Source organism: Diceros bicornis, chromosome 12 (genome assembly GCF_020826845.1).
Source record: "Diceros bicornis minor isolate mBicDic1 chromosome 12, mDicBic1.mat.cur, whole genome shotgun sequence".
NCBI lineage: Eukaryota > Metazoa > Chordata > Mammalia > Perissodactyla > Rhinocerotidae > Diceros > Diceros bicornis.
Genome location: NC_080751.1, coordinates 19,747,961 through 19,764,024, shown reverse-complemented (window position 1 = coordinate 19,764,024; position 16,064 = coordinate 19,747,961). Strand labels below are relative to the sequence as shown.

The 16,064-nt window shown below is 37.3% G+C and overlaps 1 protein-coding gene across 2 annotated transcripts in view; it reads left to right on the top strand.

Annotated features, from left to right (window-relative positions):
• APLF (aprataxin and PNKP like factor) overlaps positions 1–16,064 on the top strand; it is a 90,108-nt gene that overhangs the window by 38,758 nt on the left and 35,286 nt on the right. For both annotated transcript variants that reach the window (XM_058551054.1, XM_058551055.1), the window contains exons 4-6: positions 355–502; positions 816–948; positions 8,603–8,787. In XM_058551054.1, the coding sequence (XP_058407037.1) occupies positions 355–502; positions 816–948; positions 8,603–8,787 (466 nt within the window). The remainder of the gene's footprint in view (positions 1–354; positions 503–815; positions 949–8,602; positions 8,788–16,064) is intronic.

Here is a 16,064-nt window from a genome sequence, read left to right as displayed (position 1 = left end):
GGATGCTGGGTGGTGATCTTTTATGGACTATCTGGACAAATACTGAATAAGTAAATAGCTCTTAAGCTTTAAGAGAGATGGCTTTCACCCATCTCAAACAGCTGTGGTTTCTAGGCCCATGATTTGGGAAGATTAATGTATTGTATGGTGATACAGTGGGCAGAAGATAAAGAACATATTCTAGTCTATATATTCTAGTCTACTATGATCTGCTTTTTTATCTTGCTATGTTTGAGAAAAGGAGCACAACTCATTAGTTAGATGTACTTGAGAAAATCACATTTATAATGACATGGTAGGCAATAGAAGTGTTTTAAATTTAAATGATAAATGAATTTTTATTTTATCTTATAGAAACAGTCAAATGCTTGATGAAGATAGTATATTGAATGAAACACCAAAATCTTCCTCAATTAATTTGCCTGATGAGACAACTTGTGCCCCACAGTTGGAAAGAAGCACAGAAATAGCTAAGACCCAGACTATTACTGCAAAGAGTATGGTGAGAAATTTAAGATCTCATCCATTTATAACATCTTCCTTATTTTGAGGAGAGAAAAGACAACTGAAATTAGACATATCATCACAACATTACTAGTGTTACTGTTTTGAAGTTAAGCTCTAGAGAATATCATACTAGTCCACTACATGAGCTAATAGAGATAATGAATTTCTTTCTTTGAGAAATTTGGCTAACTCAATCCACAGTTGCAGATGGATTTTTTAATGGTAGTTTTCTGCAAAATAAATAATTTTACGATTTCATTAAGGGCACATGGTTATTTTTAGTAATTAATATATAGGTGCCTTTTTAGTCTTTCCTAGGTGAATGTAGAGACTTCAGTAAGCAGCAGTCAAACCCTGCCCAGAGGAAAAGAATCCTTCCAGCGTGGATGTTAACAGAAGGTCTAAGTGATCAAAACCTTTCAGCACCAGTCATCAGTGGAGGTAGGGTTTTGTTTCAAGAAAGTACTAAGCAGAATTCAAAAGTTTTTCTGAACAAATGGAGATAGAGTAGTAGTTGTATAAGTGTATAACTTAGCCCAACATTTTTTAGATGTGTACATAAGTCTAACTTAAAACAAGCCATTTATCAAACATCATCCTGCTAATTACTTTGATTTAAAAAGTGCTATTTATCTTATGTGCCAGACTTATCATATTAGTATAGATTTTCAAACAAACCTGTTGGTGTCATGACTAAGATAAAAGGCCAGTGCAGTAAGAGCTTTCTAAATTAATTAATTAAAAAAGTGTCAAGCACGCGATGTTATATGCTGGCGGATTCAAAAAAGAGGTGACCTCTGTCCTAGCACAGCTCACTGACATGGCAGGTATCACAATGATTTATGTCGTTTTCTGGGTATTCCCATTCGTTCAAGATTATTAAAATGTGTTCTGCATTGTCTTATTTAGTCGGCATTTTATTTGCAACTTTTCAGCCATCTTGGGTTTAGTTTCTTTTGACTGCTTGTTTTCTTTTCTATGGGTCACATTTTCCTGTTTATTCTCTTGTTTAGTGACTTTCTATTGGATATTGGATGTTATGAATGATATATTGTAGAGACTTCTGATTTTATTTTCCTCTGAATAAATATTTTTGTTCTAATAGGCAATTAATTTGGCCTAATAGTCAGTTTTATTCCAATAGGCAGTTAATTCAGGCCCCAAACTCTGTTTCCCCTGTTGTGGACAGCAGCTGCAGCCTCTTCTTAATTCTCTCAGCTTCCAGCTGCTGCTGCTTCTCTGGGCTCCTGGGACTTTCCCCGTGCACGTGTAGTTTAGTAGTCAGCCAAAGATTTAGGTTGATTTTATATGTAGATTTTGGTTCTTGGCTCTCTGTGGCTTCCTTCCTTCCAGGATTTTAGCCCTAACTTTTTGCCTGTTCCACGAGCCTCAAACTGTGTCCTCTGACCACGTAAGCCAGTAAGGATGCAGCTTTCTACCACCTGTGAGATGTGGGATGCCCTCAGGAAAAAGCCACGGATTCACAAACCTCACAGGTTGTAGCTGATTTTTCAAAGTTAGGCTGTTCTCCAGTTCTGCGTTTTCGGTCATTCTCCAGTGCCTTCAAATAGCTGTTTTTTAATATTTTGTCAAATTTATAATTGTTTTGTTTGAGATGATTAGTTCAATCAAGCTACTCTGCCATTTTGCCCTGAACATTGTCTTTCATAAATTAACAGCACAATTGAATATATATTTTTGGTGAATATTACTACTCTTACTGTTTCTAATATTCAGCATAGGGGTCACAGATGTCGTCTGAAGTTTTTGGTCAAATATGTTATGTACAGAATATCCCTTATTTAATGCTAATTTGCATTGTAGTAGTAGGATCAGAGTGATCTTGTAAGAAAAGTAGGTTCTATACTGTATGTTGAGGTAGATGTGATTTAATCTGGAGAATTTTCATATCTAAACCTAAGATTTCCTGGTAAGAGTTTTATTCCAACACAGCGGTTTTCAATCCCCTACCCTGGATCAATACATGTGTAATATATTTTTATCAGTAGCTTTTCTCATTAAGTGTGCTAATCCTCAATTTGCAGGAAGGAAATGGGGTTTGGGGGATGGTGGTGGAGAGGGGGTAGGCACTTTCCCTCGGTAGAACTATTTCTCTAATGTGGAAAGAATAACCACTTGACCAAAAATTAGACCAATGTGAACTGCCTCCCTGCAAACAAACCCTTTTCTTTCCGGACTTTCTTGTTTTGTACTGTAACTGCTTCTGTGCTACCACTACTACATTGCTTATAATAGTCCAGAATATATTTTGCTTCAAATTATAAATATCTGTTAACTTTAACTTGCTAAATGTACCATATAAAATATGAAGCATCCTTTTGAGCACTTCACCTTGAAAACACAAATGAAAATAACTTGACATTGGTTTGGACAGGAATATTACCTAGTACACAGTGTACTTAAAATGCTGAAGCTTCAAAATAAGAGAAAAGTCTTTGGATTCAGGCATATCTTCTTATAAGCTTATATTTTCGAGGAGTACTTGTAAGAGCAAGGTTAGGTTACTTAATTCCTATAAAGACTTAATTCCTTTAAAGATTTAGAAGTATAGGACAGTTCAGCACTTGAATCCAGCTATTAAAGGTTGAAATAATTTGACTTTCTGCTGTGTAGTTTTTTTATTATTATTATTTGTTTGTTTGTTTAAGTAATGTATCATCTAGGTCAATAGACCAATGCTAGAGATTTTAAAAAATCAATTTCTAGGATGCATTTTAGGTTCATTTAGATATAGGATACTTTCTTATGTCCTTTGCAGCTTTAGTACTGTACTGTGTTCTTTGCTATTTATTTAGATTATCTGAAACCATCTTGATATTCTGGAACCTTCTATGTCATTAGGCACAGGACAAATAATTTTAATTATGTTAAATAACTTATCTAAGATCACATAATAAATGCCTGAGCTGTAATTGAGACCTGGCTCTGACTCTAAAGCCCATGCTCTGATCCATATCACTATATAGCCACCTAAATTTACCCTCTGTATGTTCTGTTTTTGGGGTTCTTCTTTCTTTCTTAATATGTGCTTGTGTTCTCTCCTGGATCTTTTCTCAGTTTAACTCTTGGTTTAATCCTGACATGTTTGTGAATGTTTGCTGTGATCAGGCTATTTCTGTTTTTCAACCAGTAAAGTTCTAGTTTATTTTATTTGCTGGGTCCCCAGGTACTAGCCCTTGGATGTCATCATGAGTTTCTCAGGCCTGGGTTAAAATTTTCTCCATGTCCCTTAGTGATTGGGAAGTGAATGTATTTGGGCAAAGGCTATCAGAGCCTCTCCTCTGTTGGCTTCCGTTTATCTCTGTTCCCTCAGCCCTCTAGGCCCCAGGACAAGTCATAACTCCTAGGTTATGACACTCTTGCTAGATGGAAAAAAGAGCTTTTATATTTTCACTAGTGTCATGGTACTCTGCAGTACTCTTCTTTCCCCATCTTCTAACCCTCCAACATGGAATCATGAGAAGTGGCACATGCGATTAAGATTGAAGTAAGAAGTAGTCCACAAACTGTTTGGTTTGCATTTAATTTTGTACTCTGAATATTTTCTGTATGACGACTCAATGCAGATGATAAATATTGAAGTGACAGTGTTTAATTTGACTATAGTTCAAAATTTACTTAAAGCACTAGTTATTCTATATATTTACTTTATTTCCAGCAATGCTGCTAAATGATCTGATTAATTTTAATAGATTTTTATTGCCTCTTGGATTTTCTAGCTATACAATCATATCTACAGAATTATGATAATTTTAGCTCTTCTGTTCTATCTACTGCCTCAAAATTTTTTTATTTTATTTCATGAGCTAGGTCCTATAAATTTTAAGTAAAAATGGGTAAAATTGATATCTGTGTCTTGTTCCTGATTTTAATAGGAGTTCTGTTAGTATTTCAGCATTTAATATGATTGGTATTCGATTCTGATACTCTTATCATGTTTAGGATGTTTCATTTATTTTTTTAAGGAATAACTGTTGAATTCTTTGAAAAATTTTTCGATATAGAAATAGTCCTTCATTATTATGTGTTAATGTAATGAAAGATATTGGTAGATTTCCTAATGTTGTACCATGTTTGTATTCCTGGAGTAAGTTCAGTTTTATCATGATAGCTTATTATTTTATGCTCTGTTGGATTAGATTTTCTGATATTTACTTTAGGACATTTGTATCTATATTCATAATTGTGCTTAGTATTTTATTCCGTGTGCCATCTACATCAGATTTTAGTGTTAGAGCTATGTCAGCGTTGTATAAAATGAATTAGGAGGTTTTCATATATGCTTAAGAACAGATAACAGAAATATCTGTTTCTTTATAGAACCTTCTTATCACAGTCTGGGCCTGGTGCCTACTTTTAGTAGTTGATAGTTCTAACATAGGAATAGGTAAGTTACACCAGTAAAAAAGAATGAAACACCCAGAAACAGATCAGAATAACATACATTTAATGTATAAAAAATTAGTTCAGGGGCCGGCCCTGTGGCGTAGTGGTTAACTTCGCGTGCTCTGCTTTGGGCAGCCCAGGGTTCACAGGTTCCGCTCCTGGATGTGGACCTTCACTCCACTCATCAAGGGATGCTGTGGTGGCGTCCCATATAAAGTAGAGGAGGATGGGCATGGATGTTAGCTCAGGGCCAATCTTCCTCAAGTAAAAATAGGAAGGTTGGCAACGGATGTTAGCTCATGGCCAATCTCCCCTACCAAAAAAAAAAAATTGGTTCAAATTGATGGGGGAAGAATGCATTATTATAAATGATGTTGGGAGAATTAGCTTTCCATTTAGAAGAAAATAATATTAGAGCACTAATTCATACCATATTCATAAATAAATTTCTATTGAATTAATAATCTTAATGTAAAAATTAAAAGTATTAAGGCATTTGAAGAAAATGTGGGAAAAATATTTTTGTTACTTCTGGGAGGCTTTCTTAAAATGATGGAAAGCCTAGAACTATAAGGGAAAATTGGCAGATCTATCTAGATTAAAAATGAAAAAAATATGCAAAAGTCAGAGGCAAATAGCAGACTGTAAAACAATATACTGGGAGATATTTGTCACACTTATAAAACAGGTGGAAGGTTTTTAATAATTGTCTACTTAGTAATAAAAAAGAAGGTAAGACTCAGTGGAAATATAGGGCATTCTATATGACATACTACAGAAGAATAAATGAAAATAACCAATAAATACTGTCAGATAGAAAAAAGTCAATTGAAACAACCAAATACCATTTTTGGTCATTAAACTCATCAAAATCTAAGCAATTAATAATATCTAGTATAATAATTGTAATATCCAGTATAATAATTGTCAAACATTGGTGGTGGAAGTATAAGCTGGTATAGCCTTTTAAAGTTATTTGCTAGTATCTCTTAAATTTTTAAGATTTTATTTATTTATTTTTTTCCCCCCAAAGCCCCAGTAGATAGTTGTATGTCATAGCTGCACACCCTTCTAGTTGATGTATGTGGGACGCGGCCCCAGCATGGCCAGAGAAGTGGTGCGTCGGTGCGCGCCCGGGATCCGAACCCGGGTCGCCAGCAGCAGAGCGCGCGCACTTAACCGCTAAGCCACGGGGCCAGCCCTTAAATTTTTAAATATACAACACACTTTGATCCAGAAATTCCAATTCTAGGTATTTATCCCACAGAAATAATAACATTTATACATTTAGCCCAGTGTGTGATTACATATACATATTTGTAGATATATTTGCTTAAACTTAGGAAAAAGTTGATAAAGATACACATCAAATTATGAATATAACTGTTAGGAGTGGTTCCTTTAGATGATAAAATCAGATGGATGTAATTTTAATGACATATATGCATATAGTTGAGTCATCATTCATATAGTATTAGTAGAAGAGCTCATATAGGGCCGGCCCCATGGCTTAGCGGTTAAGTGCACGGGCTCCGCTGCTGGCGGCCCGGGTTCGGATCCCGGGCGCACACCGACGCACCGCTTCTCCGGCCATGCTGAGGCTGCATCCCACATACAGCAACTAGAAGGCTGTGCAACTACGACATACAACTATCTACTGGTGCTTTGGGGGAAAATAAATAAAAATTTAAAAAAAAAAAAAAAGAGCTCATATAAGTAAATGCAATTAGTAATAGTTAAAAATAAAATAAACTGGTTTGTTTTAATAGTTAATTTCTGTTATATTTCTATCATTTAACTGTACCTATCCTGGATTTAGGAAATTATTTGATTTGCCAGATATAAAGATTATTATGAGCCAATTAACATTTATTTTATATATTCTTTGTGACGAACATTTTAACAGCAGTTTCAAAATGGCTTTTTCCTATGCAAAAAGAAATTAACCTTGGTCCCAAGAAGGAATATTTGTAGTAAAGAATTTGGAATTTTGAAGAATTGAATGTTTTAAATATATATTTTTTTAATTTTAGAATTTATTTGCATATGTGACACTTGGAATGTGGTAAACTGCCGTTTGGGCAGAAGCTGGTCTTATTTAATTTACACGTTTTTAGTTCTTAGCCTAGTAAGTGATACCATAGTTGATTATTTCCCTTGGTCTGACTAATTCATAACTACTGTAGCATTTGGTCATTTGCTTCACCAGGCTGTACAGTCCTGTTTAGTCCTGTTTCTGACAGTTTCTAAAATGATATGAAATGCTTCCTAATTTAGATTCAAAACAAATATTTGAATAATTTAGGCAAAGTTTAGTTATTAGTTTATTCATAAGTTTCCTTTGATAAATACATTATTTTTATATTAGTTCAATAAATTTTCCTGTTAAATAATGTGGACAGTATTCTATTAGTATTTCTTTCCGGAACTTAATGAAGGAGTGTTATTTCAGGCCACTTGAATATCCTTTAGAACTGCTTTAAGCAAACTACAGCCCATGAGCCAAATCCAGCCCACTGCCTTTTTTTGTAAATAAAGTTTTATTGGAACACAGCCATGCTCATCCATGTATGTATTGTCTGTGGCTGCTTTCACACTGCAATGGCAGAGCTGGGTAGTTGTGACAGATAGTATATGGCTCACAGAGCTTAAAATACTTACTCTCTGGCTTTTTAGAGAAACTTTGCTAACCTTTGCTTTAGAACATAAAATAGTGACTACTGTTTGCCTTACATACCTATATCCAAGCTCTTAAGAGAATCTTTGGATAAGTTCTATTTATGTTCACAGTTAATTTAGTCAAACATATTAATTGAGCACCAGTTTTGTGCTAGACACAGTTTTAGGTACTTGAGACATAAGGAGGGAACAGCGAACAAGGCATATAAAGTCTCTGCCCTTGTGAAGTTATCATTTGAGTGTAGAGGAGACAGACAACTAACCCTGACGATTTTCCTCTTAACATAAGTAGATCTTTTTTCTTTTCTGTTTAGACAGTTCATGAATTTGTTAACAAAATATGATACTGACTTAAGTTTCCCAACTATGTTGAACCTTAGGTAAGTATTATATGGGATACAATGTCCATTGTTACTTCATTGTACAATGAAGACATTTTCTTCACTGGTGAAGTTTGTAGAGGTCACTCTTCCTTTTGGGTTATTTTGTGTTCTTAATCTATATTTAAGATAAGTTGAATTTCTCACTGTAGATGTTAGGGGCTCAATAAGTATACGTAAAATTCATTGGCTAGCTACATGTCACATTTTCTTGTAGAGAAATTCAAAAGAAAGCTAACATACATCAGGTACTCTGCTAGTTAGTTTATATATCTTACCTCATTTACTCCTAATAACTCCATGAGTCATTATTATACTTCACTTTTTCCAGATGATGAAACCAAAGTTCAGAAAGGTACAGAGACGTGAGGTGAAACAGTTAAAGGATGGAGCCTGGCCACTAGTGTCTTGGCCTGGCTGACTCTGGGGCTGGAGCTCTTGGGCATTGTGTCGCTTAATACTTTTTGAGCTTTGTAAATAAGTGTTTTTCAAGTTGGCATTAATATAAATAGAACTTTAATTTTACTAGAGCTTTTATCCTTTTGCTTTCTTTTTTTTGGCATGGATTATTGACATTTGAAGATATGGGAGATAATTTTCTTCTTTTTCTTTGTGTGTGTGTGTTTAAGGTAATATTGTAATCCAGGGAAGTGAAAAAGAAGCAATCTGCGAAGATAAAACCCAAGTAAACATAACACAGCAAGGAAAAAAGCGATTAATTTCATCAGGAAGCTCAGAAAGTATATCAGCAGAGCAAGACACAGGAAAAAAGTGCAAAAATGCTGATCAAGAAGAGTCTTTCATTTCATCCAAGGTGATTTTTAAAAAATTCATTATTTGATTGTTTTCTTCATTGTGTTCTCGATAGAAATTAATTATCTGCTGTATACAGCAAGGAGAAACCAAAGCTGTGTTTTATTATTGAATTTATGAAGATAAAAACTAGCCTAGACTTTTTTTGACTTACTGAAACTAATATTTAATATAGTACTTGCGTTGTAGAAAACAAAGCTATTTAATTTAGAAATTTTCAGACAGGAAAAAAGTGGAAACCACTTGACTCTGGTCATAATTTGGTACCTCCATTCTGAAAACCTGGTTTTTCATTCTCAGACTGCATGTAACCACCTTTTTCTTGATCAGTATGAAGAGAATAACAGCTGTTGGGGTAGTTCTTAATAGCCTGTTGCAGGATTACTTCTGGGCTAATTTACAGTATTTATAAACCTCTTTCCTCTTTCAGTTTTTGCTAACTCACTAGAATGGTTTGGCTGACTTAAGCATTCTTTAACACTGGGCACTTAAAGAAAATGAGGCCTATTGATGCATTTAAAAAGAGCAAGAAGAAGGAAAAAAAGATAGAGACGGTCCTAGGGCACAAAAGTCAGGTATTCTTCTCAGGAGAGGGGTGGCTTTAGGTGCCGGTTTTCATGATCCTTGTAGACCTGTGGCTGAGCTCTGTGGGCCCCCATCGTTTTAGTCTTAGTGAGAGCCAAAGCAGTAGGATTGGCGTTAGAATAGTGTGCCCTGGAGTGATTGAACTGCCAGCAGCTATCCCAGAGGGTCCGGCCCTTTATAGGACTCCCCTCACTCCTACCTCCTCTCCTGTTAGAGAAGACCCAGCTTCTCACTGTATCCCTTCTTCCAGCTAGAGAAGTGGAGTCTGATCACTGTAGGCTCAACTCCTTTGCTTACTTAGGGAATCAAATTTAATAGATGAAAAGAAAATGTTTTCTGAGTCACATGTATTGGCCATAAAAACTTAAGATAAAATTTGTTTTATATAAACTTTGGGCCCTAATGTGCTCTACTCTCTGAATGTATCAATATGACTGCCTTTTTTGCCAAGAAGAGAAATTTTTTTTTTCAAAAGAAAATCTATAGTATACAGGCTTTGCTGTTTATCCCAATCCATAAAGTTTTTCTTTTTTTCTTTTTGAGGAAGATTGGCCCTGAGCTAATATCTGTTGCCAGTCTTCCTCCTTTTTTTTCCCTTTTTTCTCCCCAAAGCCCCATAAGGTAGTTGTATGTCGTAGTTGTACATCTCTGAGGTTGCTCTATGTGGGATGCCGCCTCAGCATTGCTTGATGAGCAGTGTGTGGGTCCATGCCCTGGACCCGAACCAGTGAGCCCCAGGCCACTGAAGTGGAGCACTCAAGGTTAACTGCTATGCAACTGGGCCAACCCCTCAACCCATAAAGGTTGATAATCACAAGTAAAACTTTAAGAAATACGTTCCTAATTGATAGATAGTAGAGAGGAGATCCAAGATATTCGAGGTATTTGTGAGATTTTGATGACATCAGGGAGTATTCAGCCAGGTCCCAGGAATGTCTGAGCTCTGCTTGGCCAATTGCTTTTCCTTCCCTTAGGGTTTCTGAGGGAGATTCGCCTCTCGTAGCATAGGAGAAACAGGGCTCAAGACTTCCTGACCATTTCATAACCCTTTATGAGGGCTCTCGGTTCAAGCTGGGCCAGAGAAGACGACTTAGACTGAAGACCCAAGCAGGGCTTTTCCAAACCCTACCCTCTGTCCCGGCCCAGTTTCATCTGAACGCTGGTGAGCAGCTAGTCCTGAAGGGATGTCTACATGCAGAGCAAGTGAGAGGGAAAGTTAAAAGGGAGAGAAAACAAGAGGCAGCACCCACCTATTTAGTCTAATGGCGGCAGACTGCCAATTACAAAGAACTGAAGAACAGTTTGGCCAGGACTGCAGAGTAGACTTGGGTCATTTTACTTGGAAAGAGTTAAGAAAGGAAGTGGAGAGAAGGGGCAGAAATTGCCTTCCTCCTACTGGGCCCTATTCCTAAGATTTGGCTTCAGTTGGTCTGTGGGGCTTGTGCTCATTATTTTAAATAAACTCTTCTCAATTTTAATGTGGACTCGAAGTTGAGAGCTACTGATGTACATTATTCAACACCTTGGAGGAAACTGATCCCAAGGTCACATTGCTAGGGATCTTGGGCCTCATATGTAGGTCTTTTCATTTTAGATACAATGTATTTTTCTGCCATACATATTAGAATGTCTACAAGATTTTTGTGACTAGTAACTTCTGATCATGAAGGTCATTGCTCCGAAATAGCCCATGTATTTCATCAGTTCTCTTACGTCTTTCTGCAGCTCCTTACCACTTATGTAATTGTCTACTTTAGAAGTGTAAGTGAGGGTGCTTGAATTTATTAACTTTAAAGAAAAGGATGGTATGTCCTTTACACAATCTAATTAGGAGTCTGTTGTAAATGACAGAAGGAAGCCTAACTGAAACAACTGAAGCAAAATAGTATTGTAAAATGTATCAACTGTCTGTTGCTGGGAACAAGCTACCCCAATACTTAGTGGCTTAACACAACAATGATTTATTATTTCTTATAATTCTGTGGGTTGGCTGCATTCAGCTAGGCAATTTTATGACACCTTTTTGGTGCCACCTGGACTGCTTTCAGCTGGGAGCTCAGCTGAGGCTGGAGTATCCAAGATGGCTTCATTCGTATGAATGGTGCCTCAGTAAGCATTGATGGAATGGCTGGGGGCTGGGTGGGCCTCCCTCTCTCCACTTAACTACTCTCTCAGTAATCTAGACTACGAATCTTTGCCTGACAGCTGGACTCAAAAGAGTGAAAGTAGAAGCTCCCTAGTCTCTTAAGGCTGAGAAGTGGAATTGGTACATTCTCATTTCTGGTTCACTCTTTGGTCAGAGCAAGTTACTACGTCAGCCTAGATTCAAGGGGAGGAGATTAGATTCCCGTGACAGAAGGAGTTATTTGTGTATAAAGGGATGAGAGGGATTGTTGGCAGCCATCTTTGATGACTATCTACTGCACAAAGATATAGGAATAATTCAGTTTCTAGAATAGAAAGGAAAACAGCAGGAACTATAGATCTTAGGGACCAGTTGGGACCAGGGACTTGATCAAAATCAGGTTGGTCTATGGTTTTCCCATTCTTGCCTCTTGAATCTTTCTTCACTGCTATTGGCAGACTTTCTTCACATGGTGTACAACATAGTCACAGATAGCTCCAGGCTCATGTCATCCAGTTTTTTAAGTTAAGAGGAAAAACAAGAGTTTCTCCATAGTTGCTTCAGTGTTAAATTCTAGGGAGTTGCGTCATGGAATCTCCACTTTGACCATTCACAGTGGTCAGGGAGATGAGATAGTATCGGTACCCTTTCTGGGTCATGTGTTCATTCATTATCAGATGAATGGAGGAAATGCAGTAGGCACTGCACTATTTTTTTGGATATTATACTTAGATCTGGATAAATTCAGAGAGAGGAGAAAAGAACTGGTAGTTTTCTTAGGTTGGTTGAGATCAACCTAACAAATGAGGAGGTTTGGAATGGTTGGGATCACTGGGGTACACCATAAGGCAGGAGGGGAAAGATGCTTATTTAATCTCTTTTGAAGGAGGTTTTTGAGTTAGGTGTTGAAAGATGCCTGGCATGTTAGCAAGTGGAGTTGGTGAGGAGGAGTACTGTCAGTGAAGGGCAGTGTGAGCAGAGGCACAGAGGCAGGAAGTGTGTGCGGTCCATGACTGTACATCTACGCTGGAGTGTCTTCTGCACGTGTGCATGCTTGTGTGTGTGTGGATATGGATGGGAGAGATAAGGGAAGGAAACTACTGAACAAATCAGGATGATGCTTGAAGGCCCAACTAAATAAGAAATTAAGACTGTATTTTGTGGCTTCAGAGACTTTTTGAAGGGTTTTGAGCAAGAGAGTCATGTGGTTAGCAGTTATGTGTAAGAGGGAGGCAGGAACCACCTAAAAAGCTGTCACAGAAAGCCACAGGGAATGAAGGCCTGAACTAGAATGGTGGCAGTGGGACCAGAAAGAAGCAGAGAAATGTGAGAGACATTTTGGAGATGGAATTTAACAGAACCTCCTGACTAACAAAATATTGAGGAGGAGATATTGAAAATGTTCTTAACAGAGCAGAAGGGAAGCAGTAGGTATAGCAGTTGGGGAAGGAAAGAGGAAGATTTGCTTGGTTTGAGGCAATGGTGGTGTATCTACAAAAGCTGTCTAATAGGGATGAAAGTCTGCTTCACAGGGGAGATAAAAATCAGGGCTAAAGAGAGTTCCGTTATATCCATATTAGCAGGAAGCAAACTTGCAGACATTCCATTTAAAGTGTATGGAGTATGTGGAGGTGGGTGCTTTGGCAGTGGGAGCCATTTCCTGTTACAGCACCTGCTCTGTCCTCTGTATGCAGCTTCCCCCTGTGGTAATAATTGCTGGGGCAAATAAACCGGCTCTTAAGTATCTCATTTCTCTGCATACAGATGCCTGCTCTGGAGTCCACTCATATTTCTTCATGGAAATAGCAGCGGAGATGAAGAATATAACTCCTACTTACACTGCTCTCTCTTAAGTAAGGCTGTATCCCCCAGAGCTCCTCTATGCTGTTTTACTATATCAAAAAATCTTATCTCTTTTCTCCTGGTTGGCCATTTGGGTTAGTACCATTTATAGCATGGCTCTGATCAGTCCCAGAGAAATATCTTTCATTCATTCATTCTTTCAACGAGCATTTATTAAACAAATAGTAGTAATATAATGGCATTAATAATGCTGTTAACAACAACAACTAAAAAAAAAAACACAACCATTTAGTGAGCTCTTGTTCTGGGCTACACCCAGTGCTAAGATGTACTTATTCCATCTAATTTTTAGAAAATCCTGGAAAGTAGGTTGATAATATCCCTGGTTTACAGATCAGGAGACCTGAGGTTTCTGAGAATTTAAATCAACTTGTTCAAAGTCAAAGGTTAAGAAATGGCAAAGCTGATATTCAAAATCTGATTTTTTATTTCAAAGACCATTCTAATAATCATTACACTAAGGAATCTTTCTTTTATATGCAAGGCAGGGTACTAGAATCTGGGATTAAAAGATGAAAAGACATAGTTGATAAGGAGCTCATAGTCTTGTGGGAGACATGATTCAAAATCATAAAATAACGTGACAACACATTGATTTTTTTATGGGAGCTTTGAGATGGACTGTCTATAAGCCAGCTGGAGGATTCCTAGGGAAGGGTTCCTGAAAGAAGTGATCTGAGCTGAATCTTAACAGAAGAGTAGTAGGTGTGAACCAGGTGCAGAAGAGGTAGAGGATGGACTCCTCCCAGGTAGACGGGGCAGCAGAGGGCATACAAATAGTATGCTGGGAACCACTGTTCTTAGAATTCTTGGTGCAAAGTCAGGTGGCGGTGTGAGATGAGGGTGAAGCCAGCTGTGGGGACTAGTTCGTAGAAGGAGGACCTTGAAATGTTTTCCACCAGAGAGATAATCCTGGCAGCTCTTCAGAGAAGAGAATGGAAGAGAACAAGATAAAAGACAGGAGGATGAGGGAGAAGATTAGGGCATTAACACAGTCAAGAAATAAAGAGAATTTGACTCAGGGCAGTAACATTAAGGATGATGCAAAGGCTTTGGATTAGAGAAATATTTAGGAAGCAAGACTGCAGGATTTGTTGTTTGGATCTGGGGAAAGTGAGAGAAAGGAGTGAAAGACAGACTTCCAAGGTTCCGGCTAGAATAAAGGCATAAATTATGTTGACCAAAACTATGGTTCAGAGTACGGAGGGAGGATTTCAGTTTTGACATTTTGAGTTTGAGGTGCATAAGATATTGAGGAAGAAATATCTAGCAAGTGACTGAGTCTGTGAGTCTGAGGTGCAAGAGTGAAGTTGGGGCTGGAGTTGGGGATTTTTTAGTCTTTAGCATGTGGGTGCTGATGGGATTGATGCAGGACTTTTAAGGCAATTAATTATCACAGACTTTTTTTTAAGGGCAGCTTGAAACAATAATGATAAATTACCTCGTTGAACTTGTATTAGGGGGAAATTGTTTATCCTGTCCCTTGTAGTACATGAAAACTTCAGATGTTGAGGGATCGGGGAGGGCGTGTTGGGCAAGTGAACGGACTATTTTAATAGCCTTAATTGTACATATTCCACCTCCTCCAAGCACCAAGGTCACCTTTCACCAGCTCCATGCTCCTCGATCCCTGAGGTCTCTAGCAAGTATTTCTGCAGTGTAGAGGATCTGGCCACTCTACCGTGCATCTCTAGCCTCCCACACTTCATTCTTTCATTCTTCACATTTTCATCTAATCTAAGAAGTCAGCAGTGTGGGTGCTTATGAAATATGGAGCTCTCTGCCTTTCCCTTGCTTCTTCCAAGTACAGAGCACCTTCCATCTTTCCTGTTCCCTCCCTTGCCCGTCAGCGACCTGCTCGGCTCGTGAGCTTTGTGACTGGCGCAGTAGAGGTTTACGTCTCAGAAAACTTACAAATTACTGCGTGTAATGGATTTTTGAGATCACTTATAAATAATTGAAACTGTGAATGTTAAGTTCTTGAATGGCAAGAGTCTACTGAGTATCAATATTTTGTGGAGTTCCATAAAGAGCATTATGAGTTCCAGCTTTTGTGACTCTTAAAACGTGTTTGAGAACCCCTGATCCATAGTATTGACGTCTGTGACTTTATCATTCCTTTCTCTTTTTAGAATAAATTAACCTGTTAAACATTTCTTGTGCAGATATTTAAAAAAACAAATCCTTCTTTACATTTCATGGAAGTAGAGGGATTTGCAATGTGATGCCAAGTATTTCGTATCTTATATTTCATTTCATTTTCTTTGGTTTGTTTTTCATTTTTAAATGAAAGAATAATACATGCTTGTTGTCAAAAAATAGAATATTCAGAAGCATGTGGAGTAAAAAGTGAAAATCTTGATTTGGTTCATCCTTCAATTCCATTGTCCTAATATTCTGATTTGTATCCTTCTAAACCTTTTCATTTGGGTTTATACAAGTAAGTACACACATAGATATATAGGAAATTTTTTTAAAAAGGTAAATGGGATCATAATATCTATATATAGTTCTTGTTATATATGATATATATATATATAGTTCTTGTTTAATTTTAAAAATCCTTAGATATATTATATAGCTCTACCTCTTTCTTTTCAACCTCTGCGTGGTGTTTCATGGTAAAAATGTATTCTAATTTATTTAACTGCTTCCCTAGCCATGTCCTTTTTTTTTCTATAATAAATGTGAAGAATGTTGAGTAG